General features: G+C 48.5%; 1 protein-coding gene across 7 annotated transcripts in view; it reads right to left on the bottom strand.

Moving 5' to 3' along the window:
• The window catches only part of LOC144596644 (ribosome-binding protein 1-like), a 70,151-nt gene that overhangs the window by 15,320 nt on the left and 27,568 nt on the right, over window positions 1–27,263 (bottom strand). For 5 of the 7 annotated variants that reach the window (XM_078405232.1, XM_078405233.1, XM_078405238.1 and 2 more), the window contains exons 3-13: window positions 16,722–16,879; window positions 15,542–15,664; window positions 14,117–14,269; window positions 13,779–13,897; window positions 13,037–13,190; window positions 12,090–12,240; window positions 11,616–11,803; window positions 10,213–10,250; window positions 8,855–8,945; window positions 5,727–5,819; window positions 744–836 (exon numbers count right to left, since the gene is read on the bottom strand). In XM_078405232.1, the coding sequence (XP_078261358.1) occupies window positions 744–836; window positions 5,727–5,819; window positions 8,855–8,945; window positions 10,213–10,250; window positions 11,616–11,803; window positions 12,090–12,240; window positions 13,037–13,190; window positions 13,779–13,897; window positions 14,117–14,269; window positions 15,542–15,664; window positions 16,722–16,879 (1,361 nt within the window). The remainder of the gene's footprint in view (window positions 1–743; window positions 837–5,726; window positions 5,820–8,854; window positions 8,946–10,212; window positions 10,251–11,615; window positions 11,804–12,089; window positions 12,241–13,036; window positions 13,191–13,778; window positions 13,898–14,116; window positions 14,270–15,541; window positions 15,665–16,721; window positions 16,880–27,263) is intronic. The other 2 variants (XM_078405234.1, XM_078405237.1) reach the window with 2 other exon arrangements.

Raw genomic sequence — 27,263 nt, 5'->3', positions numbered from 1 at the left:
GGGGTCCATGTTACAGAAAACTGGGGATGCGAACAGTTTTTTAGGAATGCGGGGACTGCCTGCAATCTTTTTACCAGGATGAAAAAATCTTAAGGTGATGGGGACAAAGTTTAAATGAGATGTGCAAGGCAAGTTTTCTTTTTACACAAAGGATGGTGGGTGTCTGGAACGTGCTGCTAGGGGTGGTGGTGGAGGCAGATGTGAGAAGCTTTTGGATAGGCAGGTGGGAATGCAGGGAATGGAGGCACATTGATTATATGCAAGCAGACAAGAGATGGTCTTGACATCTTGTTCAGCACCGACGTAATAATGGGAGAGTCTAGGACCAGAGGGCACTGCCTCAGAATAAAAGGGCATACCTCTAGAATGGAGATGAGAAGGAATTTCTTAAGCCAGAGGGTGGTGAATCAGTCGAATTCATTGCTGCAGATGGCGGCAGAGGCCAAGTCATTAGGTACTTTTAAAGTGGAGATGAATAGGTTTTGACTAGTAGGGGTGTCTAAGGTTACAGGGAGAAGGCAGGAAAATGGGGTTGAGAGGGAAAATAGATCATCCATGAATGAATGGCTTTGCAGACACAATGGTCTAATTCTACTCCTTGATCATATGGCGTTATGACATCGTGGGCCAAAAGGCTTGTTCTTGTGCTGTACTGTTCGGTGCTCTAAGTTTGCCAAAGCCATCAGGAAGTGAGGTAGATTCACTCTGTTCACCTGCTTCTGCTATGCCGGCGTGTTGCCTACCTGTGGTGAGGACACGGACAACTCTGGGAAGAGCTCCAGCAGCACCTCTATGGTTTGCGTGTGGGACACGTGCAACTGCTGTTCCGTCTGTTCCTGCAGGAAACGCACAAAAGGTGGAGTGAGACGGCGGGCAAGGCAAGGGGTCCACACAGCCGGCAGAGAGCGACACCACTGACACCACTGGAATCAGGGTCTGGGTCAACCACCGAGGCCCCTGACAGGGCAGCAGGCCCTCCGTCATCCGGGCAAGAGCTCAGCAAGCTGAAGCGGCGATGGTAAGTGGCCTTCTCCTTTTCCCACTACTGGGAAATCAGGATTGCCAAGTCATCAGTCCGGAATGAAGTTAATTGCTGAATTACCTTCCCAACAATTCTTCCATTGGTTCAGTTCAGAGAGACAGCATGGAAACAGTGGGAGCAGTCACCAGGACCGCCGCAGATCACATGGTAAATACCACTGCATCCTTTCCAGACAAATGGTGGTAATGCCCGGATGCCTGTTGGCCCACCAAGTCCACATTGACCATCGATCACCCGTTCACACTAGTTCTATGTTATCCCACTTTCTCATCTACTCCCTACCCACCAGGGACAATTTACAGAGGACAATTAGCCTACAAAACCAAAGAAGACATCCACCATAATCAGTCTGAAGAAGAGTCCCAACCCAATACGTCACCTATCCATATTCTCCAGATATGTTTGACCCGTTGAGTTACTCCAGCACTTTGTATTCTAGGCCGGAGGAAGTAGTTGAGGCAGGTGTCATTTAAAACAAATGTGTAAACCCGCACGCCTTTGGGAGGAAACTGGAGGACCCGGAGGAAACCCACGCTGGTCACAGGGAGAACGTGCAAACTTCTCACAGACAACATCTGAGGTCCGGATCGAACCCGGATCTCTGGCGCTGTGAGGCAGCGGCGCTATCCATTGCGCCACCTCATGTTCATTTTTGAGATCCGGGCATTACCGCCATTTGTCTGGAAAGGATGCAGTGGTATTTACCACGTGATCAGCGGCGGTCCTGGTGACTGCTCCCACTGTGTCACCGGGGGGGGGGTGGGGGGAAATACAGCTCTGAAACCCAGCTACAAATGAGGACCGGTGATACATTCCCAAAGCAAGATGGGGTGGGAGCCTGTAGGGAACCAAGCCCCCGTTGCCCTGGTGTGGAGACCGCAGCTGTGGGAGGCCGTGTCGGAATAGCAGGGTGTGGAATGGCCAGAGTCATAGCAGCAGAATCAGGCCATTCGGCCCAATGAAACTGCTGCAACATTCGATCGTGGCTGATTTTGAGTTTCCTCTCTTAAGCCCATTCTGCTGCCTTTTCCCACCTATGGATTGCAGTGCCAACGACAGATGGCAAACACATAGCTGCCACTCAAGCAGGCTGCTTCATTATGGTTATATATTATCGTTATTGATTATTATATATTATCTATGTGTTATTGTGTTTATAGGCCTGTAAAGTTAAGCAAGTTAGAATTTCATTGTTTCGTTGTGGGTACATATGACAATTAAACACTCTTGACACCCTCTCTCTTGATCTCCTACTGCTCCAGTTTACACAGAGGATGGTGGGTTTATGGAACGAGCTGCCGGAGGAGATAGTTGAGGCAGGTACGAGAACAACATTTAAAATACACTTGGATAGGTACATGGATAGGAAAGGTTTAAGAGGGATATGGGCTAAATGTAGGCAGGTTAGACCAGTGTAGATGGGGCATCTTGGTCAGTATGGATGAGTTGGAATGAAAATCGTGTTTCCATGCTGTTTGAAGGTATGATTCTATCAGATTCATAACAATGACAGGGTAGATGGAGCAATAATGACTCCTGGTCACTTGGTGTGTTCAGCCCCGAGAGGTGTGGTGAGAAGCGGACGCCCGGCAGAAGGACAGAGTAGGAAGAAAGCAAACCATGCAATCCGAACTAAACGCTAAGTGAAAAATACTCAGCAAGTTGGCATGGACATAATGCCAGGTTAAACTAATCTCCTTTGCCTGCGCTTGATCCATATCCCTCTATTCCCTGCAAATCCACGTGCCTATCTAAAGGCGTTTACACGCCACTATTGTATCTACCTGTACTACCACCCCCAGCAGCGCGTTCCAGGCACCCTCCACCCTCTGTGCAAAAAAAACTTGCCCTGCCCATCTCTTTTAAACTTTGCCCCTCTCACCTTAAAGCAATGCCCTCGAGTCTTTGACATTTCCGTCCAGGGAAAAGGTTCTGACTGCCTGTCCGATCTATGCTTCCCATAATATTATATACTTCTATCACGTCTCCATTCAATTTCTGGCATTCCAGAGAAAACAATCCATGTGTCCAACCTCTCCCTGTAGCTCATACCCTCTAATGCAGGCATCATTCTCGTAAACCTTCCCCGCACCCTCTCCAAAGCCTCCACATCCTCCCTGTAATGGTGCGACCAGAACTGCACGCAGTACTCCAAATGCAGCCTAATCATCTGCATCTTGACTTCCTGACAGTGCCCTGACCAATGAAGGCAAGCATACCAGATACCCTCCTTACCACTCTATCCCATTGTGGACATTGGACTTTGTCTCAGTAACTCACGCGCTACAATGCTGAGGACTATATTATGCACTCTGTACCTATCCGTTAACTCTACTTATTGTACTCGAGTTTGGCTTGTTTGTATTTGTGTATAGTATTATCTGATTTGTTTGGATAGCATGCAAAAAAAGTTTTCACTGTACCTCGGTACACGTAACAATAGTAAACTAAACCCAAACTCTACCCACTTGCATTGCTTATTTCAGGGAGTTATGGACTTGAAACCCAGGATCCCCCAGTACATCAGTGCTATTAAATGTCTTGCCATTCATGGTATACCTTCCCCTTACATTTAACCTCCCAAAGTGCAGCATCTCACACTTGCTTGGATTTCTTTGAAAGTAGCCTCCGCGAGAGCGAGTGGCGGTTCCAATCCCCTCTCTGTCTCCCTCCTTGCACCGCGCATGGAAGGCAACAATGATTGGGAATGTCCGCATCCGTTCTCCAGTGATACGGGCAGTGATCAGTCTGAGGATGGACCCCACTGCACTAGTCCACCTTTGCCAGAGTGCCTCAGTGGGAGCACATTTATTTAGTTTAGATTATAGTCATGTGCACCCTGCACAATGAGAAGCTTTTTTTGTCGTGTGCTATCCAGTCAATGGAAAGACTATACATGATTATTGATTATAAATCAAGCTATCCACAGTGTACAGATACAGGATAAAGGGGATAATGTTTAGTGCAAGATATAGTCCAGTAAAGTCCAATTAAAGGTAGTCCAAAGGCCTCCAATTACATAGTTGGGAGGACAGGACTGCTTTCTAGCTGGTGATAGGATGGTTCAGTTGCCGGAAAACAGCTGGGAGGAAACTGTCCCTGAATCTGCAGTTGTGTGTTTTCACACTTTTGTACCTCTTGCCCGATGGGAAAGGGGATAAGAGGGAGGGACCGGGGTGATTTGTGTAGGAAAATAACTGCGGATGCTTGTACAAATTGAAGGTATCACAAAATGCTGGAGTAACTCAGAGGGTCAGGCAGCATCTCTGGAGAGAAGGAATGGTTGATGTTTCGGGTCGAGACCCTTCTTCAGACCCGAGACCCTTCTGCAGACCTGAAGAAGGGTCTCGACCCGAAACGTCACCCATCAGCCACCAAGCACGACATCCGGAGGCTGCAACGGATCGTTTGCACAGCTGAGAAAGTTGTTGGCTGCAACCTTCCCCCCATTGACGAACTGTACACTGCAAGGGCCAGGAAGCGAGCGGGCAAGATCATCTCTGACCCCTCTCACCTTGGCCACAAACTCTTCGAAGCACTTCCCTCCGGAAGGCGACTCCGGACTGTCAAAGCAGCCACAGCCAGACATAAAAACAGCTTTTTTCCACGTGTGATAGTTCTACTCAATAACCAAAGTCTGTGGTCTCTTTTTTGCTCTGGTTTATAAACGATAGACAATAGGTGCAGGAGTAGGCCATTCGGTCCTTCGAACCAGCACCACCATTCAATGTGATCATGGCTGATCATTCTCAATCAGTACCCCGTTCCTGCCTTCTCCCCATACCCCCTGACTCTGCTACCCTTAAGAGCTCTTTCTAGCTCTCTCTTGAATGCATTCGGAGAATTGGCCTCCACTGCCTTCTGAGGCAGAGAATTCCACAGATTTACGACTCTCTGACTGAAAACGTTTTTCCTCATCTCCGTTCTAAATGGCCTACCCCTTATTCTTAAACTGTGGCCCCTGGTTCTGGACTCCCCCAACATTGGGAACATGTTTCCTGCCTCCAACGTGTCCAACCCCTTAATAATATTATATGTTTCGATAAGATCCCTTCTGTACCTGCATGCTTCCTTTCAGTGACTGATGCACTAGGACACCCAGATCTCATTGTACTTTTTCCTAACTTGACACCTTTCAGATAATAATCTGCCTTCCTATTCTTACCACCAAAGTGGATAACCTCACACTTATCCACATTAAACTGCATCGGCCATGCATCCGCCCACTCACACAACCTGTCCAAGTCACCCGGCACCCTCATAGCATCCTCCTCACAGTTCACCCACATGTTTAGACCATAATGTTGTATCCTTATTGTTTTGATGTGGTTATGCTTTATTCTTAATTGTTAACTGTATGTTTGTGTTGTATTTTGTGAGCGGAGCACCAAGGCACATTCCTTGTATATGCATACTTGGCTAATAAACTTATTCATTCATTCCTTCTCTCCAGAGATGCTGCCTGACCCTCTGAGTTACTCCAGCATTTTGTGAGACCGGGGTGAGACTCATCCTTGATTATGCTGGTGGCCTTGCCGAGGAAGTGTGAAGTGTAGTTGGAAGGGAGGTTGGTTTGCATGATGACTTGGGTGGAAAGCCCCATGGGCGCCTCTAAACAAAATACAAGCCCCGACCACCACTATTCATCCCCCCCCCCCCCCCCCCCACCCCCACCCCATACCACCTTCATTTGCTTAGCAGCACTCAGTTTCTCCCCGTATATTTTTTCCGTTGATGCCAAAGCCTCCATGGCCTTCCAGTTTCTCTCACGGAGCTCCTATTTGGAAACAAGTTTGAATAACACACCGTGCAAGCTTCTCCACTTCAATGCCAACCCTGATTTGTTCAGCCTCTCGGGATGTTGATGAAAACTCTATCAAACATCTATCTGTGTGTACAGTAGAGAGCACACTGCCTGGTAGCATCACGGCCTGGTTCAGTAATCAAACGCCAAGAAACAAAGGATATTACAGAGAGTGGTGGAGACTGCCCGGGCCATCACGGGTACTGACCTCCCCACTTTCAAAAGGATCAACAGGAGGTGCCAAGATCTTTAAAGACCCACACCGGCCATGCTACCATCTCGCTGCTACCATCGGGAAGAAGGTACAAGAGCCTGAAAATCGTGACTTCCAGGTTCAAGAACAGCTTCTTCCCAACAATCATCAGGCTCATCATTGTGCACTGCACAATACTAACCTCAGCAGCTATGATCTTCTATGGACCGTGTCTTTCACTTTGTACTATTACCACGTATTGCTGATTATTAACTTTTGTATTACCAATTATTGTGTGTGTGTATATATATATATATATATATATATATATATATATATGTGTGTGTGTGTGTGTTAATAAGTTTACACACCAGTAGAACTGCAGCAAGTAACCATTTTGTTGTTCAGTCATTGGTACATATACACCAAGGTGGGGTGGGGGTATGGGAAGGGGGTTCATTACTTGATACTGCATCTACCTCTCATGCCGTCTTGCTCACAGCTTCGTTGCCTTCACAGTTCAAAGACTTGCATCTTTGAACAAACATCGCCAGACGGATTGACCTTTCATAGTCATACAACACCGAAACAGGCCCTTTGGCCCAACTCGTCCATGCCGACAAGATGCCCCATTACACTAGTCCCACCTGCCCTCGTTTGGTCCATACCCCTCTAAACCTTTCCTATGTACCTGCCCAAGTGTCTTTTAAAGGTTGTTATAGTACCTGCCTCAACTACCTCCTGTGGCAGTTCATTCCATACACCCACCACCTCCTTGTGCCTAAATCTGCTCAAACTCCACAGTGGTAGAGTTGCTTCCTCACACCACCAGACACCCAGGTTCAATCCTAACCTCAAGTCAAGTCAAGTCAAGTCTACTTTATTTGTCACATACATATACAAGATGTGCAGTGAAACGAAAGTGGCAACGCCTGCGGATTGTGCTAAAACTACAAAACAGAATAGATTTTTTTTTTGAAAAAGGCACAACACAAAAAAATAAATTAATACAGTAAATTAGTCCCTGGTGATATAAGAGTTAACAGTCCTGATGGCCTGTGGGAAGAAACTCCGTCTCATCCTCTCTGTTTTCAGAGCGTGACAGCGGAGGCGTTTGCCTGACTGTAGCAGCTGGAACAGACCGTTGCTGGGGTGGTAGGGGTCCCCCATAATGTTGCTGGCTCTGGATCTGCACCTCCTGATGTATAGGTCCTGCAGGGGGGCGAGTGTAGTTCCCATAGTGCGTTCAGCTGAACGCACTACTCTCCGCAGAGCCTTCCTGTCCTGGGCACAGCTGTTCCCAAACCAGATTGAGATGTTGCCGGACAAGATGCTTTCTACAGCCCCAGAGAAGAAGCACTGAAGGATCCTCAGAGAGACTCTGAATTTCCTCAGTTGTCTGAGGTGGTAAAGGCGCTGCCTTGCCTTACTCACCAGTGTGGCAATGTGTGTTGTCCATGTCAGATCCTCTGATGCGGACTCCCAGGTATTTAAAGCTGCTCACCCCATCCACAGTAATCCCATTTATCTCCAGTGGCGTGTATGTCCTCGGATGTTGAGCCCTTCTAAAGTCCACAATCAGCTCCTTAGTTTTGGTGACATTCAAGAGGAGGCTGTTGTCCTGACACCAGAGTGCCAGATCAGCCACCTCCTCCCGGTAGGCCTTCTCATCGTTATTGGAGATCAGGCCCACCACCACAGTGTCATCAGCAAACTTGATGATGGAGTTGGAGCTGACCCTGGCCACACAGTCATGTGAGTATAGGGAGTACAGTAGGGGGCTAAGGACGCAACCCTGGGGGGATCCTGTGTTCAGGGTGAGGGGGGTTAGATGTACATCTCCCCATCTTGACCACTTGGGGCCTGGTGGTGAGAAAGTGCTGTGTCTGGAGTTTGCAAGTTCTTTCCGTGACTGCGTGGGTTTCTTCCGGCTGCTCCGGTTTCCTCCCACATCCCAAAGATGTACGGACTTGTAGATTAATTGGCCTCTATAAATTGCCCTTAGTGTGTAGGGAGTGGATGAAAAAGTGGGATAACGTAGAACTAGTGTGAATGGGTCAGTGTGGACTCGGTGGGCGGAAGAGCCCGTGTTCATGCTGCATCTCTAAACTAAACTTTCAAGTCAGCTGAGGAAACCCAGCTCCATGGCAACTTTATTGACCATATCGCGGTGGCCACTTACTTCCATTCTGGGAGCAGCTAACTCCCTTGTCTCCTAATAATGGTCTCAATAACACTAATGCCCGTGTTTGGTCATATCCCTTGAAACCTTTTCTATCCAAATACCTGTCCAAATACCTTTTACGTTTAAAAGCATTCCACAATTCATTTGTTTACTTTAGAGATTTAGTGTGGAAACAGGCCCTTCAGCCCACCGAATCAACGATCATTCGTACATTAATATCCTGTAAACTAGGTACAATTTACAGAAGCCGATTAACCTACAAACCTGCACATCTTTTGGATGTGGGAGGAAAGCAGAGCACCTGGAGAAAACCCACTGGTCACAGGGAGAATGTGCAAACTCCACACAGACAGCACCCGAGGTCAGAATCGAATGCAGGTCTCTGGTGCTGTGAGGTCCAGCCCCAGTGCCCCAGTGCCCCGCCCTAACCAGTTCAATCTATGCCTCTCGCAGTTTGATAACCCCTGCTGCGATTTCCGTGAGGCTGGATCTCTGTGCAAGGCCAGGCACGGACGGGATGGGATAGGGTGTGCTCCATCTCACGAGTGAGCTCTCCTGCCCTGTCACTGGACGCTGCCCGCAGACTCTTCCACAGACGAAAAACCAGAACGCGGGTGGAAACACACTCACGTTGTTCTTCTTCTTTTGGTGTTCGACGGTTTCTTTGAGCTGCAGCATCTCCTGTTCCAGGCTGGAAATGTGGGCATCTTTATCCTTAAGCCTGAAGACAGAAGGGCGAGGTTTAGACCAAGAGTAATCACAGCAAAAGAAGACACTAAGTGCTGGAGTAACTCAGCGGGTTAGGCAGCATCTGTGGAGAACATGGATAGGTGATGTTTTGGGTCAGGACCCTTCTACGGGGGGGACTATCATATGTTGAACGACTGGAGCGACTAGGCTTGTATACACTGGAATTTAGAAGGATGAGAGGAGTTCTTATCGAAACGTATAAGATTATTAAGGGGTTGGACACGTTAGAGGCAGGAAACATGTTCCCAATGTTGGGGGAGTCCAGAACCAGGGGCCACAGTTTAAGAATAAGGGGTAGGCCATTTAGAACTGAGATGAGGAAAAACTTTTTCAGTCAGAGTTGTGAATCTGTGGAATTCTCTGCCTCAGAAGGCAGTGGAGGCCAATTCTCTGAATGCATTCAATAGAGAGCTGGATAGAGCTCTTAAGGATAGCGGAGTCAGGGGGTATGGGGAGACGGCAGGAACGGGGCACTGATTGAGAATGATCAGCCATGATCACATTGAATGGCGGTGCTGGCTCGAAGGGCCGAATGGCCTCCTCCTGCACCTATTGTCTATTGTTTATTCAGACGTCACCAATCCATGTTCTCCAGAGATGCTGCCTGACCCACTGAGTTACTCCAGCACTTTGTGACTTTTTTTGAAAACCAGCATTGGCAGTTCCTTGTTTCTAGTAATCAAAGCAGATGAACCATTTTCTCTCTCACATGCACACACAGACGACAGAGAGTGGTGGACACTGCCTAGTCCATCACAGGTACTGGACCTCTCCACCATCGAAGGGATCTACAAGAGCAGCTGCCTCAAAACAGCAGCCAGCATCAAAGACCCACATCGCCCTGGCCACGCCTCATCATGCAGCTACCATCGAGAAGGTGGTACAGGAGCCTGAAAACCATGACTTCCAGGCTCAAGAACAGCTTCTTCCTAGCAACCATCAGGCTCTTGAAGACTGCACAACACTAACCTCAGCAACTATGATCTTCAGCAGACTGTGTCCATGGTTGCACTATGGACTTTGGTTTTGCACTATTATGGTTACCTAGTTTTTCAGATTATTAATTTATGGTATTATTGATTATCAATGTTAATGCGTGTGTTATTGCGTTGATGGGCCTGTAACGCTGCAGCAAGTAAGAGTTTCATTGTTCTGCCACCAGTACATATGACAATTAAACAGTCTTCACTCCCAACTCCCTCACCCCCTCAGCTCAGCATGCCTCAAACAGCCCGTACCTGTTCTCCAGCTGTTCCACTTCCACTTGTTTGGTGGCCTGGAATGTTGAAAAAAAAGTAAAGCAGGTTTAACGGTCAGTAACTTCTACAGATCAGTAATCCCCTTTTCAATCAGTTGGTGGCCCTCGTGTCCCACTGTAAGTCATTTAAGTACAGAAGAGGTTTACCAGCAATACTGCCTTGATTAGAGCTAATTAGCTACTGGGAGAGAGAGAATGGACAGGCTGAGATTGTTTGGAAGGTTACACAGGAGCCTGACCTCCAGGGTCAAGAACAGCTTTGTCCTGCTCTAGAACACCAGGCTCTAGAACACCACACAACATTAACCTCAGTAACTGTGATCTACTATGGACTGTGTCTTTGGTTGCACTGCAGATTTTGGTTTTGAACTGTCTGGATATTGAATATCACTGATTATTAATTTATTGTATTATTAATTATTATATATTTATTGCATTAATGGGCCTGTAAGGCTGCAGTTAGTAGGAATGTCAATGATCTGTTGCCAGTACCTGTAACAATTTAATACTCTTTTAAATAAAAGTAAGTCTCTTACCCTGAGTCTCTCTCCCTGCCACAGATCTCTCGGTTACACTAAAGCAGGCTCTCCATCAACTTCCTCGTTCTTTGGAAGTGCAACCCAAAATCGCTCAGAAAATACAACAGCAAACCTAGTGGAACAGTGACCAGCTGATAGAGCTGCTGTCTCAGTGCCAGAGACTCAGTTCAATCCTCGGCTGCTATCTGTGTGGAGTTTGCATGTTCTCCCTGTGACCGCGTGGGTTTCCTCCAGGTGCTCCAAGTTTCCTCCCACATTCTAAACACGTGCAGGTTTGTAGGCTAATTAGTCCTCCGTAAATTGCCCCTCGTGTGTGGGGAGTGGATGAGAATGTGGGATAACATAGAACTAGTGTGAATGGGTGATCGGTGGTCTGTGTGGACTTGGTGGGCCAAAGGACCGGTTTCCAGGCTGAACCTCGAAACTAAAATGCTCACACATTGCTGGTAGAAAACCCCAAGAATGGGTTGAGGAGAAATGTCGTGGCAGTTTGAGTATTAGGGGAGTGGTTGCTGGATATTGAATCGATTTTTATTTTATAGTTTTACAGAAACAGGCCCTGTGGCCTGCCGAATTCACCGACCATCAATTCACATCCACTCCCTACACACGACGGGCGATTTAGAGGCCAATTAACCTACTAAACCGTACGTCTTTGCGATGTGGGAGGAAACCAGAACACCAGGAGGAAACCCACGTGGTCACAGGAAGAACGTGCAAACTTCACACACAGACGGCACCCGAGGCCAGGATGGAATCAGAGTCTCGAGGTAGTGGCTCTACCAGCTGCGCCACAGTGCAAACTAAGCTAACTGTAACAGAATGCGACGTGTTGTTCCCTGACCTGCACGAGCTGGTCTCTCTCCGTCTCCTTGCTCTGGCTGGCCTCGAGCAGGGCGTCAATCGATTGCATCCTCTCCTCCAGCCGCCCTTTCTCCACGCTGACCTCCGACAGCCGACTCCCCAGCCCCTCCACCTCCTCCGCTTTGTTCTTGAGCTCGGCCTCACACACCGTGAGTTTAGCCTGAAGATCTGTGGCCACGCAGAGCAGCACAGGAGAAACAGGGGGTTACCCAAAGACTTGTTTTAGTTTAGTTTATTATTGTTGCATGTACTGAGGTACAGTGAAAAACTTTTTTGTTGCATGCTGTCCAGTCAGCGGAAAAATTATACATGATTACAATCATGTCGTCCAGAGTGTACAGATAAAGGATAAAGGGAATAATGTAAAGAGCAGGAAAAAAGTCTGGACTGAATGGTGTGATTCTGCTGCTGCGACTGACGATGCCACTGGTGGTCGCCACTCGCACGGACTCACCGGTGCAAGTGCTGGCGGCTGAGTGCTGCTCCTCCCTCGCTCTCTCCGTGTCCGCCAGCAGGCCGGCGTAGCTGCTCTGGGAGCGTCGCAGTTCCTCGCCTACCTCGTCCAGGCGCCTCTGCAGCGTGCTCTCCGTCTCCTGCTGGCTCCCCTGCCAGGGCCATGGGAGAGACAACAACAACTCAGTGATCCAGGGCTGGGGCAGCAAGAGATGCACCAGGCAAGGCCATTCCGCCCTTCTACTCAGTGATTCCCCCCACCCACTCCTCCGTGGATCGGGGTCGTACTCTGCTATCCTAGTTCTCTCTTGAATGCATTCAGAGAATTGGCCTCCACTGCCTTCTGAGGTAGAGAATTCCACAGATTCACAACTCTCTGACTGAAAAAGTTTTTCCTCATCTCCGTTCAAAACGGCCCCTTGTTCTGGACTCCCCCAACATTGGGACCATGTTTCCTGCCTCTAACGTGTCAAACCCCTTAATAATCTTATACGTTTCGATAAGATCTCCTCTCATCCTTCTAAAGTGTGGAAGTGGTAGGGGGTAGTCCCCAAAGATAATAGAGCAGAGCAAGATAGACCACTCGACCCTAAAAACCGTAGTATGTCATGGCGCCATTTTAGTAGGCAGAAACCTGCAGGAACATTTAAAAAGACAGATAACAAAAATCTGTGAATTGATAGATGAGATATATCCTGCATTTTAATGGTATCATCACATATACTGTTCCCCCAAACCACTGATTACACTGCGAGAGGCGGGTTTTGCCTACTAAAATGGCGGACGTTACGCTCCTTTGCGTACTACACTTCAGTGTAGCCGATTTCAACGGAGTGGTCCATCTTGTTCCTCTAGTATCTTTGGTGGTCCCTCTCCCTCTCACCCCCTCTTCCCCCACCCCCTTGATCCCCTTCTGGCCCCCTCACTTTCTCCCCCCTCCCTCCTCACCTGTTGCTCGGCCAGCTGTTGCTGATAGGTGGTGATGCGGGCCTCCAGCGCCTCCCTCTGCTGCCCGTCCTGCCGCAGGGCCTCACTCTGCTGGCCCAGCTCCTTGCTCAGCCGGGAACACTCTTGCTGCAGCTTAGCCAGCTCCGCATTCTGCCTGGGGCCAGGGAGGGGGGGGGGAGGGGGGTCAGTCAGCGGCCGCAGGGTACACACACAGATCACAACACGGCCCTCCCTGACGTCAGCTGCTTCCCAGTCTGGTTGTGGCTCGACAGTGGGCTGAGTAACCCTGCCCCTGCACTCTGGCCAGACCCCTCACCCAGTCACATACCCTCCGACCACCCCTCATCCTCTGCTGGCCCAACCACCCCTCCTCTTTGCCACCCATCCCTGGCCCACCCCACCCTTCCACCCACCTCACAGACCCAACCCCTCTCCCTCTTTTCCCTGTCTCCCCCCCACCCACCTGCCCCCCATCCTCCCTCAGCCTGCTCTACACCATCCCACCATCCCTCAGCCCAACCTCCGCCCCTTCCCCCAGCCTATTCACCCCTCTCCTGACCTGCTCCCAGCCAGTTCTCTCTCCCCCCCCCCCGCCTGGTAGCACGGCTGAGGGTGAGCCCGAGGACAGAGTTCACCTGCTGCAGCCCCCGGTCTCGAGTCTTCTCCACCCATTAGCCGCTCCCTCCCTCTGCTACACCTCCCCCCACCCTCCCCCACGTCGGAGTCGGCCTGCCCCCCTCACTTGCTCTCGCTCTGGCTGGTGGCCTGGTTGAGGGCGTCCCTCAGGATTGAGTTCTCCTGCTGTAGCCGGGCGATCTGTGCCGTTGGCCCGTTGTCCAGCTGCTCCTGTAGGGTCCGCACCTGGGTCAGAGGAACAGGGTAAGGGGGGGCGGGAAGGAGGGCGGGGCGGACGGGATGGGGGGGTGCAGGGGAGGGGAGGGCAGGGCGTGGGCGGGGGTGAGGCGGATGAGATGGGGGGTGCAGGGCGGGGGTGACGGGAGTGCGAGGCGACCAGGGGGGCGACGGGGGGACAGGGGGCGGGGTGACAGTGGGTGGAAGACAGGAGGTGTAGTTCCCTACCTTGGCCTGCTGCCGCTGGCTCTCAGACAGGTGCTCCTGGTAGCTGGCCTGCATGCGGCTCTGCATGGCGTTGAGCTCCTCCTCCCTCACCACCAGCTGCTCCCGCAGCTTGGTTTCGCCAGCGCCCGCCCGCACCTTCTCCGATGCCAGCTCCTGTGGGCAACCCCTGGACATGAGGGGCCGGGATGCAGACACTGCCCTGTCTGTGCCCACTGCCCAACCCCTGCCATGTAACCAGCCCCCGACCAACCACTGACCCCCACCCAGCCCACAGTCGCCTGACACCCGCCTCCCTCCGTTCACCAAGAAAGGTTTAATGGGTCGGTTATTTTACACCTTACAGCTACTAAATACTAAGTTATTGACAAACCACACGGAACCAGGCCCTTTGGCCCAATTTGCTCACGCCGACTAAGATGTCCCATCTACACTAGTCCCACGTTTGGCCCATTAGCCTCTAGACCCTTTCCTATCCATATACCTGTCCAAGTGTTTTTGAAATCATGTGATAGCACCCAACTCAACTACCTCCTCTGGCAGCTCGTTCCATACTCCCACCATCCTCTGTATGCCCCTTAGGTTCCTATTAAACCTTTACATAATATTAAGTACAGTGGTGACCCAACAGAGATCGTAGAACAGTAATTGGGCCTTCGCCCCAGTGTCTCTGCAGAACACGATGTCAGGATAAACTAATCTCTGCCAGCACATGGTTCACATCCCTCCATTCCCTGCATATCCATCTGCCTTTCTAAAAGCCTCTTACATGCCTCTATTGAATCTGCCTCCATCACTAACCCTGCCATTGTGTTCCAGGCACCTACAACCTTGTGTAAAATCATCCGCTTTAAGCTTTGCCCCATTTTAGCTATTGACATTTTCATCCTGGTGGGGGGGGGGGGGGGGGGGAAGAAAGGTTTTGACTGTCTATCCTATCTATGCCTCTCATAATTTTATATCCTTCTATCAGGTCTCCCCTCAACCTCCGGGGTTAAAAAAACCCAATCCAAGTCTGTCCAACCTCCCCCTGTAGCTACTACCCCCTAATCCAGACAGCGTTCTGGTTAAACCACCAACGGCCATTCTTGTTTCTTCATCATTCTATAAACCTTTTCTGCACCCTCTGTGGAGCCTCCACATCCTTGTAGTGAATCCTCTCCGCCCCTCCCCAACCGTGTCGTTTTGCTAGTTTCACTGTTTGTATCTCTTCATTATCACCTCTTCCAGAGTTTACAATGGGTCATTGTGGGCTCCACCTTTCCTTGGTCATCGGTGCCAGTTCTGATTCGTTTTGTACCTTTTCGTGCTTCTAGTTTCCCTCTCCCCAGTCTGAAGGATCTCAGCCTACCTATTCCTTTTCTCCAAAGATGCTGCGTGTCCCGCTGAGTTACTCCATCATTTTGTGTCTACCCTGGGGATACTGACCTTGTTGAGCTCCCGAAGCTTGGTCTTGGCAGCGCTCGAGTCCTCCTGCTCAGCCACCAGCTGTTTCTCCTTCTCCTCCAGCTGCCGCCTCAGGGCTGTCATTGGGTCCCCTTTCTGTGTCGCCTGGCAGCCACAAACCCAGAGTCAAGACTGTTTAATTGTCATCCGTACTAAACGGAGCAATGAAATGCTTACTTGGCGCAGCAGCATAACATAATATAAATGCTGTACTCAATAGATAACATGATAAGCAAACAAAAACTGTAATCATTTATTTTAAAATCACACTATAGTGTTAAACAATACAAAGCTCCAAGTTCCTAGGTTTAACCAGGGCAGTTTGGTGTTTAGTTAGAATTAGTGTTCATGAGCCTGTACTCTCTTCCTGATAAAAGGGACCACATCACTCCGATTCTGGCCTCTCTCCACTGGCTCCCAGTACAATATAGAATCAACTTCAAGCTCCTCCTATTCACATACAAAGCCCTAAACGGGCTTGCCCCCTCCCCCCCCCCCCCCCCCCCCCCATATCAAAAATCTTCTAACCCACCACTCTATCTCCAGGTCCCTCAGGTCGGCCGATTTGGGGCTACTCACTATCCCGCGGTCTAGGCTTAAGCTCAGGGGTGTCCGCGCTTTTGCGGTTGCAGCTCCTAGACTGTGGAACAGCATCCCTCTCCCCATCAGAACTGCCCCCTCCATCGACTCCTTTAAGTCCAGGCTCAAAACCTATTTCTACTCCCTAGCGTTTGAGGCCCTCTGAGGGGGCACTGTGAATTGTTTATGTATGTGTTGTTATGTTTGTGTGCCATTGTATGTTTGTTCTTAGTACCTGAACTGATGTACAGGACTTTGGTCAACGTGGGTTGTTTTTAAATATGCTATACAAATAAAATTGACTTGACTTGACTGATGGCATGAATGAATTGTGAACAAGGCCAAGGTGGTGTGGTCTTAGATGATACTGGCTGCCTTTTGGAGGCACCCTGGAGATGGGCATCTAATGGGGAAAGGATGGTCTACGTCCGCCCTAAGACCCTCAATCCCAGCCACTTAAAGTTTACCTCCACTAGAGTCACCTGCTCCACAGCAATCAGGAGATAACCACAGCTTTTCCCTCACAGCTCCCACCCCCCAACAGCAGGGGCCTGGTCCGCGGCAAATGCCTTGCTCGGCCTACCGTGTGCCAGGTGTCCTGCACGATGCCAGCCTTGTCCATCACGATCTCGATGAGTCGGTGGGCCTCACCCTCGCTGAAGTCCATGCTGCTCACTGTGGACAGCAGAGTCTTGAAGGGGATGTAGAGAGGGCTGTCCAAGGAGTCAGCTGCCACTGTTACTGGGGGAGAGGGACAGGCCATGATTAGATACTGGTCTGCCTTCAGGACAGACACGAGGAACTGCAGATGCTGATTTACAAAAGGAAAAAAAAGTGCTGGAGTAACTCAATGGGTCCAGCAGCCACTGGAGAACATGGATGGGTGGTTTTTCAGACTCATTTCGGTACCCTTCTTGACACTCGTAGGTGACGTTTCAGGTCGGGATTCTACTTCAGACTCTGATGGATCGCAACTTGAAATGTTACCCATCCAGGTTCTCCAGAGATGCTGCCTGACCCGCTGAGGTACTCCAGCACTTTGTGTCTATTTTAGGTTTAAGTTTATTATTGTTACATGTACCAAGGTACAGTGAAATGCTTTATGTTGCATATTATCCAAACAGGTCAGATAATATTATACATATACTAGACGATACTACAATCAAGTCAAACTCAAGTACAATAGGTAAAGGGAGATACAAAGTACAGCATATAGTTGTCAACATTGTAATGCACAGCTCTGGAGACAAAGTCTCCAATTCCGCAATAGGGTAGAGTCGTAAATAAGGAAAATGGTATGCTTGCCTTCATTGGATGGGTCATTTAGTACAAGTCAGAAAGTCACGATGCAGCTTTATAGAACTTTGGTTAGTTGCACCTGGAGTATTGCGTGCAGTTCTGGATGCCCCATTACAAGATGGATGTGGAGGCTTAGATACAGAATTCTGAATATAGTTCTCAGCATTACAGCACACCAGTTCCAGAGACAAAGTCCAATCTCTGCAATGGGGTACAGGTGAATTGGACAGTACCCTCACTTTTGGAAGGACCCATCAGAAGCCTGTTTTTAGAGGGGAAGAAGCTGATCCTGTCCTCAGTTCTAGCTGTAAGGTTCGGCACTGGCAGAAGTTGTGTTTTATTAATCAGTGTACACTATTTTCTAAATGGGGAGAGAATTCAGAAATCGGAGGTGCAAAGGGACGGGAGTGCTGGTGCACGATTCTCAAAATGTTAATTTGCAAGTTGAATCAGAGTAAGGAAGTAAGGAAGCCAAATGCAATGCTAGCGGTTATTTTGAAGGGGCTAGAATACAAAAACAGGGAAGTAATGCTGAGACTTTACAAGGCACTAGTCAGACAGCATTTGGAGTATTGTGAGCAGTTTTGGGCCCCATATTTGAGGAAGGATTTATGAGAATGATCCCAGGAATGATTGGGTTAACATATGATGAGTATTTGAAGGCACTGGGCCTGTACTCACTGGAGTTCAGAATATTGAGGGGGACCTCATTGAAACTTACCAAAAGGCTGGATAGAATGGATGTGGAGAGGATGTATCTACTAGTTAGTGGGAGAGTCTAGGACTAGAAACCGTAGCCACAGAATAAAAGGACATGCCTTTGGAAAGGAGTTGGAGGAACTTATTTTGTTAGAGGGTGATAAATCTGTAGAATTCATTACCAGAGTAGGCTGTGGAGGCCAAGTCAAAGGATATCTTTAAAGCGGTGATAGGCAGATTCTTGATTAGTACAGGTGTGGGGGATTATGGGGAGAAGGCAAGAGGATGGGGTTGAGAGGGAAAGATAGAACAGCCAAAACAAAATGGCAGAGTAGACTTGATAGGCAGAATGGACTAATTCTGCTCCTAGAACTTATGAACTTTTACTCATTTTGTAGAGGGGGCAGCACATATTCAGTAATATTCAGTGTGCTGGAGGAACTCAGCGGGTCAGGCAGCATCTGTGGAGGGAATGGACAGATGACATTTCAGGTCGGTATCCTTCTTCAGACTGATGCAGTAGGGGAAAGAAGCTGCAAGTGCTCATTGGAAGCTTGTTCTGCAAAAAGCTCGAGACATCCAGCAAGCCACTCCTGTGGGGTACAACCAAGGAGAAACCAGCCATCAGGGGCTGCCCGTCACTTCCCCAGTGCCTGGCAGAACAAACACGGCACAATCTGTGGCAGGCGTCTGTAGGGAAAGCACACAGTTCCCGGCACCCTCACTGAAACAAGCCAGGTCCATATAACGGAGACATATCACATAACACAACAGACTATAGAGAATGCAATCTCCAGCACTCTACAACACAGAGTGCTGGAGTAATTCAGCTGGTTAGGCAGCATCTACGAGGGTAACAAAAAAGGCACAAAGTGCTGGAGTATCTCAGTAGGTCAGGCAACATCTGAGGAGAACATGGATGGGCAATGTTTTAGATAATAGGACCCTTCTTCAGTCCCGAGTGTAGATAGAGTTGATAGTGGGGAGGCTGCACTGTGTGATGGGCTAGGCTACATCCACAACTGCAAACCTCAAACACTGTGTGCTCACTCAGCTTGTCACGAGCCACAGCACGTACAACATAACCGACATCATGTGCTTTTAGGAGCAAGGTCACCTATCCTCAGACGTTGCCAAACTATTAAAAGAAAACTCATTCAGTTACTAATTAAACCGAAGATGACGATAACCAAACATTCACCATTAAATCTGGGACTGATGTCCCAACCTTCTGCAAGACTCCCCATGTGGAGTATTGTGTTCAGTTTTGATCGCCCTGTCACAGGAAGGATACCGTTAAGCTGAGAAGATTTACGAGGATGTTGTCAGGACTCGAGGGCCTGAGCTATAGGGAGAGGTTAGGCTAGCATTTTATTCCTTGGAGCGCAGGTGCATGAGGGGTGATCTTATAGAGGTGTAGAAAATCCTAGGGGAATAGATGGGGTGAATGCACAGAGTCTTCTGCCAAGAGTAAAGGAATAATAAAACCAGAAGACACAAGTTTAAGGTGTAAGGGGAAAGATTTAATAGGAACCTGGGGGGCAAATTTTTCACTCAGAGGGTGGTGGGTGTATGGAACAAGCTGCTAGAGGAGGTAGTTGTGGCAGGTACAATAACAGCATTTAAAAGACACTTGGACAGGTCCATGGATACGAGCCAAATGTGGGCAGGTGGGATTAGCATAGATGGGGCATCTTTGTCAGTATGGACGTGTCTGTCCAAAGGGCCTGTTTCTGTGCTGTGACACTGAGTGTTCAAGTGGATAATGATGGGATGGGATATGCTCAGACATTCATGCTCTCCTCACATTTTACAATATCACTCTGCCTCTGCAGTTATTCACTTTTGCAAACTCCCCTGGCGAGCACATCACCGTTTCGCACACTGGGAACAGGCAGGCTCACAGTGCATTGTCAGCTGAGATTTTAATTGTAAACCAGCATCTGCAGTTCTTTGTGGCTACATTATGCTGCTCCACTGTGAGATCCTCAAGGCGTGCGTTTCACTTGCCAGGTTTTGTCCCATCCCTACATCCCCTCCAACTTTCTCCCCTCTACTACAATCAGTCCGAAACATCGCCCATCCATGTTCTCCAGAGATGCTGCCCGACCCACTTCCTTTTTGTATAACCAGCAGTTCCTTTTGCCTACATGACCTCATCACTCATCTGACTCCTTGCTCCGAAAACTCTCTTCCTAGACTGATAATCAATGCCCATCAATGCTTGAAAATATACACAAAGTGCTGAAGTAACTCAGTGGGTCAGGCAACATCTCTGGAGAACATGGAGAGGTGACGTTTCGGGTCCAGACACTTCTTCAGACTGATTATGGTGAGTGAGAAGAAATCTGTAAAAGAGGAGGGACAGTACAAAGCCTGGCGAGTGAGGTGGGTTTGATAGACAGATAGATGGACAAAGGCCAGAGATGAAAAGACATACGGTATGAGAGAAGGGTGGAAGATGTGCATCTTGTCATGCTAGAGGAAGGATTGTAGGTGGAAAGGGGTGGCAGAAAGGGAGAAATGGGTGCTAGTCCAGGTGGAGCACAGGGAAGAAGGGTCTCGACATGAAACATCACCATGTTCTCCAGCGATGCTGCCTGACCCGCTGAGTTAGTGCCATACAGTGTGGAAACAGGCCCTTCGGCCCAACTTGCCCACACCGACCAACATGCTCCACCAAATGTCTCTTAAATGTACCTGCCTCAACTACCTCCTCTGGCAGCTCATTACATACACCCACCATCCTTTGTGTAAAAACGTTACCCTTCGGATCGCAATTAAATCTTTCCCCTCTTACCTTAAACGTATGTCCTGCTCTCGATTTTCTACTCTGGGCAATAGACTCTGTGCATTCACCCAATCTATTCCTCTCATGATTTTATACACCTCTAAGGTCACCCCCTCATCATCCTGCGTTCCAAGGAATAAAGTCCTAATCTGCTCAATCTCTCCCTAGAGGAAAGAGATTGATAGATTATTGATGACTACTGGTGTCAGGGGTTACGGGGAGAAGGCAGGAGAAAGGGTTTGAGAGGGAGAGACAAATCAGCCATGATTGAATGGCAGAGTAGACTTGATGGGCCAAATAGCCCAATTTAGCTCCCATCGCTTATGAACATGGCCTCCCAACTTCGATACTCAGTTAATCCAGCACTTTGTCTCTTTCTTTACATAAGAATGTCTTTGGTGCCATGCACCGTGGTACAGTGTGGGCTGTGGGGTCCAACATGATGGGGGTGGGGGAGTTTGTTGTCTTCGGTGGCTGTGGACGCTGAGCTCGTGTCTTTGGCTGACTGCAGGCTTTGTGTGAGAGAGCCGCAGCACTGTGCCAAGGTCCACGCTCCATCAGCTGTGCTGACAATGGGCACAGGCAGCTGTTCCTGCAGCCTGCGATCGCTCCAAGTGACACACAGGCATTTCCCAGTGGGTGCAGGCACCATCTCTACAAAGTCAGCCTTACAGAAACTCTGGGTGCCTTCTAGTACTGACCACAGCCAGGTGCCCATCACCTTCCTCTCAACAACACCCTCATCATCATTTCCACCTTAGAGGAAACATGACTTCATCCTGTGGGATTCATTAATCCGGCTGCAAACAGCATCCAGGTTTTGTCCCGCTCCCACCTCTTTTCCACCCTACTCTATCAGTCTGAAGAAGGGTCCCGACCCAAAACAGCACCTGTCCATTCCCTCCATAAATGCTGCCTAACTCGTTGAGTTCCTCGAGCACTTGATGCTTCGTCCGTTCATTTTTATTTCCTTTTTGACATGGTAAACACGTCTTGTCAAAGGACTTTGAACAGTACAGCGCAAGAACAGGCCCTTCAGCCCACAACGAACATGATGTCAAGTTAAACCAATCTCCTCTGCCTGCAAGTGATTTAAATCTCTCCATTCCCTGCATATCCACGTGCCTATCTAAAAGCCTCAAACACCACTAATGTATCTGCCTTGACCACTACCCCTGGCAGCACGTCTGTGTGTTAAAAAAAATAAATATCCCACATCTCCTTTAAACTTTTCCCCTCTCACCTTAAAGCTCTGCCTTCTAGTCTTTGACATTTCCTGGGAAGAAAGGTTCTGACTGTCTACCCTATCTGTGCCTCTCATAATTTTAACTGGGGCTCCCCTCAGCCTCCGATGTGTCAGAGAAAGCAATCCAAGTTGGTCTAACCTCCCTTGTAGCTAATACCCTCTAATCCGGGCAGCATTCTGGTAAACCTTTTCTACACATTAGCCTTTATCATTTGCATGCAATAGTAAACATCGAATTAATCTTTTGGGATTTTTATTTCAGGAAACTGCCTCACAGCGCCAGAGACCCGGGTACGATCCTGATTATGTGTGCTGTGAGTTTCTACGTTCTCCCTGTGAAGTGTAGGTTTCATCCGGGTGCTCCAGTTTCCTCCCACACTCCAAAGACGTTCAGCTTTGGCTTCTGCAAATTGCTACTTGTGTAGGAAAGAACTAGTGTACAGGTGATTGCGGGTCAGTGGGCACTTGGTAGACTGAAGGGCCGGTTTCCACACTGTATCTCTAAACTAAACTAAATCCCAAAGAGATGCAGGTTTGTAGGTTAATGGGCCTGTGTAAATTGCCACTGGTGTGCAGGTAGTGGATGAGGAAGTAGGATAATAGAACTAGCGTGAACGGATGATGGATGGTCGGCATGGACTTGGTGGGCTAAAGGACCTGGCTGCATACTGTATCTTTAAACAAAACAGTGGAACAGTGTTAACTGCAAGGTGCACTGGTCTGCTTGCAGTAACTTGTTTGAGGATATTGTGCGTGTTCTACTCAGCAGCAGGTTCAAAGGTCAGCAAATCTACTGCATTAGGAACATAGTCACCTGCACACAGACCGAAGGATTAAGAAATCAGCTCCTCAGAGCACAGGGAGCTGAGGAATGATCTTATGGAGATGTATAAAATCATAAGAGGAAAATATGGGTGAATGAAGCAGTGGATAATAACCCTCAATCGCTTGAGGACAGGCGTCGGACGCTATGGAGTAGCGATGAAGTGGGGTCTCGTGGACAATGCCTTCTGCGAGTGTGGGGACCCAACACAGACAGTGGAGCACATAGTCACCAGTTGCCCCAAATACCGGCCACCGAATGGTGAACGAGGTCTAATTGACCTGGACGATGACACATTGGCCTGGCTCGCCTCAACGCAGCTGCAGGTCTAAAAGACATACGACAGAAGAAGAAGAACAGAGTCATTTACCCAGCATAGGGAATCAAGAACATAAGGTGAGAGTGGAAAGATTTAATAGGAACCTGACAATTGATCATCTGTTCACACTAGTTCTAGAGTTCACACTAGTTCTAGAGTTCACACTAGTTCCAGAGTCCACACTAGTTCCAGAGTCCACACTAGTTCTATTGCACGAAAGCAAAGCTGAGGGCCTCGCAGAGAACAATGATATTGCTAAGAGTCGTGTTCAGTTTTGGCTGAAACACAATATCTAGCACGTGTGGACACGATAAGAAGTTCTATGTTATCCCACTTTCCCATCCACTCCCTACAAACTAGTGGCAATTTACCGAGGCCAATTAACCAGCATACCCGCATGTCTTTGGGACGTGGAAGGAAACCGGAGACCCCAGAGGAAACTCATGTGGTCACAGGGAGAACATGCAAACTCCACACAGACAGCACCCGAGGTCAGGACTGAAGCTGGATAATATGCCTTTATTGTCATTGTACACAAGGTACAACAAAATTAGAAGTGCTACAGCTGATAACAGTGCGACAGTGCAGAGACAATTGCAGACATACGAACCAACACAACAAATGCCAGTATCAAATAAAAACCAATTTAAAAACCTAATAAATAATGAATGGGTTAAACACTTAAAATTCTTAAAAGAAAGTTCCTTTTTAAAAAAAAAGAGAATAGTCGAGGCATGTGCTTCCGTTCACTGCTCTTATGGCCCAGGGAAAGAAACTGTTCTTGAGTCGATTTGTCCTGGCCCTTAGGCTCCTGTAGCGCCTCCCAGAGGGCAGGAGAACAAACAATTTGTGTCCTGGATGAGTGCTGTCCTTGATTATGACTCTGGCCCTGTTCAGACAGCGCAAGCTGGTGATGTTCTTCAGAGTAGGTAGTGGACAGCCGATGATTTTTCTGCTGTCCTGATGACCTTCTGGAGGGCCTTCTGGTCTGCAGCCGAGCAGCCAGCATACCACACAGTGGTGCAGTATGCCAGTACGCTCTCGATGGTGGAGCGGTAGAAGGTCACCAGCAGATTCTCCTTCAGTCTGTTTTTCCGCAGTAATCTTAGGAAGTGCAGTCTCTGCTGTGACTTTTTCCACTACCGCCTTGGTATTTGCAGTCCAGGAGAGGTCCTGGGAGATGGTGGTCCCTAGGAACTTGAAGGTGGAGACCCTCTCCACTTCCTCCCCATTTATATGAAGTGGGGTGGGAGCCGCTCTTTGTTTCCTGAAGTCCAGCACCATTTCTTTTGTCTTGCTAGTGTTTAGTGCTAGATTATTTGCCTCGCACCATCTGGACAGAGCACAGACCTCGTCTCTGTACGCAGACTCATCCCCTCCAGTGATCAGACCGACCACAGTTGTGTCGTCTGCAAATTTGATGATTGAATTGGAGGGGTGGATAGGAGTGCAGTCGTATGAATACGACTCTGGCGCTGTGAAGCAGCAGCTCTACCAGCAGCACCACTGTGCCGCACAATATTTTGGGGAAACATGGAACTGCAGATGCTGATTTACCAAGGAAAGACACAATGCGTTGGAGTAGCGGGTCAGGAAGCATCTCTAGAGAACATGGGCAGGTGACGTATCATCTGAAGAAGGGTCCCGTCCCAAAACGTTACCCATTTATTTTCTCCAGGGATGCAGCCTGAGCCACTGAGTTATTCCGGCACTAAGTTTTTCCGATATTTTGGGGAAGGAAGTTTTGAAGCTGGGGTAGTGAGGGAACTCTGGGTGTACCAAGGCCATCTCGACATTCAGTGGGCTGTTAAACAGACCAGTAAGGCGACAGGCTGGGCAGCCATGCTTGTTAGTTTGATATTGCACTTTTACAATAATACTGCGCTGTATTTTTCAAATAAGAGTTCCAACTCAAATAAAACGTGTGCTGGCAAGTGTGGAGAGCATGATCCTCTGTGCGTCCCAAAATTCCTTGCCAGGAAAGTGATACAAATTTCAGGCAATCAGCCATAGTCAATTACATACCAATCACTATATGATTAAATCTCTAAGCTTTTTAAAATTTCTAACATATACACATTTAAATGGCTTTCAATTGAATGGAAGAAATTATTGACGTTTACAGAGTCATGGCTGACCAAGTTGGCATTCTGGACTTGTCCCATTTGTCCGTATTTGGCCCATATCCCTCTAATCCCTTCCGATCCATATATCTGCCCAAAGCCTTTTAAAAGTCGTCAATGTATTTGCTTCTATTGCTTCCTCCACTGCTCATTCCAGGTACGGACCACCCTCTCTGTGGAAAAAGTTGCCCGAGGTCCCTCTTAAGTCACTCCCCTCTCACCTTAAGCCTGTGCCCTCTCATTTTCAAATCCTCTACCCAGGGAAAAAGATTGAGCATTCACTTTATCCATGTTCCTCACGATCTTGTACACCTCAAAACGTCATCCCTTCATCCTTCTATACTCCAAGGAATAAAGTCCCAGCCTATCCAACCTCTCCCTAAAGCTCAAGCCCAGGTAATATCCCCGGTGAATGTCTTCTTTGATTACACTACGGACTTTGGTTTTACACTATTAAGGTCTGGTAACCGAGCATTAATAATTTATTGTATTACCGATCATTATATATTTATCTGTGTTATTGTGTTGACAAGCCTGTTGAACTGCAGCAACTAAGAATTTTATTAATCTGTTATGACAATTAAACACTCTAGTTGCTGTTGATAAACAAACATCAAGCTACGATCCACAGGATATTCAGACACCACTCGAGGTATTTCTTTTAGGGAAAAAAGACAGATCCAGTCTCTCAACACACTTATTGGATGAGTGATACTCATCTGGAATGCCTTCCTTAAATAAGGGCACCAAGTTGTGGTGCGCTCTCACCAGCATCCTGCAAAATTAACGCTACACAGCATGGAAACAGGCCCTTCAGCCCATCTTGTCCATGCTGACCAAGAAGTTTCATCTAAGCTAGTCCCATTTGCCCATGTTTGACCCATATCCCTCTAAACCTTTCCTATCACTGCACCTGTTAAATGTTGTTCTAGTACCTGCCTTAATTACCTCCTCTGACAGCTCATTCCATCCACCCACCACCCTCGGCATGAAAGAGTTTCTCCCCAGGTTCCTATTAAGTCCTTCGTTTCTCATCTTATACCCGTGTCCTCGGGTTCTTGGTTCCCCTACCCTGGGTAAAAGACTGTGTATTCACCCTATCTATTCCTCTAATGATCTTCTACACCTTTACAAGGTCACCTCTCATCCTCATGAGCTCCAAGAAATAAAGTCCCATCCTGCCCAACCTCTCCCTCTAGCTCAATCATCATGTCCTGGCAAATTCCTCGTAAAACTTCTCTGCACACTTTCCATCTTCACAATATCCTTCCCATAGCAGGGTGACCTAAACTGAACACAATATCACAAGTGCGGCCTTGCCAGCGTCTTGCACAACTACCCCGACACACTTGCAACTGCTCCACTTCCCCAGAGGCCCAGACTGCCCTCCCTCTGGAATTCCGATCGGACACGAAAAACATCGGCAGGGATTCTTCCCAATCTTGTGCCACGCTGGCACTTCATGAACTGAACACTAGGTGTCGCCCCTATGCTCATCCACCAGTGCTTTGAAGAAACCGATTCTCATTCCCCCTCTCTCATTCTCCGACGGGAAGTTCTGAAGCTGGGGGGGGGGGGGGGGTGGGGAAAGCAGCGAGAAATTGGCACTAACTAGCACCAGGCACTGGAGTTAGATGGTGCACACAATCTTGAGGCCGGTACAAACCAGTTACTTGCAACCAAATCGGTGTTTACCATTGGAGCTGCTGTTGAAACCAGAGCATAAAACCTTGGCCGTCACTCCAGTGTCAGAATTGCCACGTGTTGGATGGAAAGAAGAGACTCCAATTGCTCTGTGTGCAGTTCTGCTTGCCCCATTACTGAA

This window comes from Rhinoraja longicauda, chromosome 9 (genome assembly GCF_053455715.1).
Source record: "Rhinoraja longicauda isolate Sanriku21f chromosome 9, sRhiLon1.1, whole genome shotgun sequence".
Taxonomy (NCBI): domain Eukaryota; kingdom Metazoa; phylum Chordata; class Chondrichthyes; order Rajiformes; family Arhynchobatidae; genus Rhinoraja; species Rhinoraja longicauda.
Note: the sequence above shows the minus strand (reverse complement) of the source record. Positions and strands in the feature narration are given on the sequence as shown.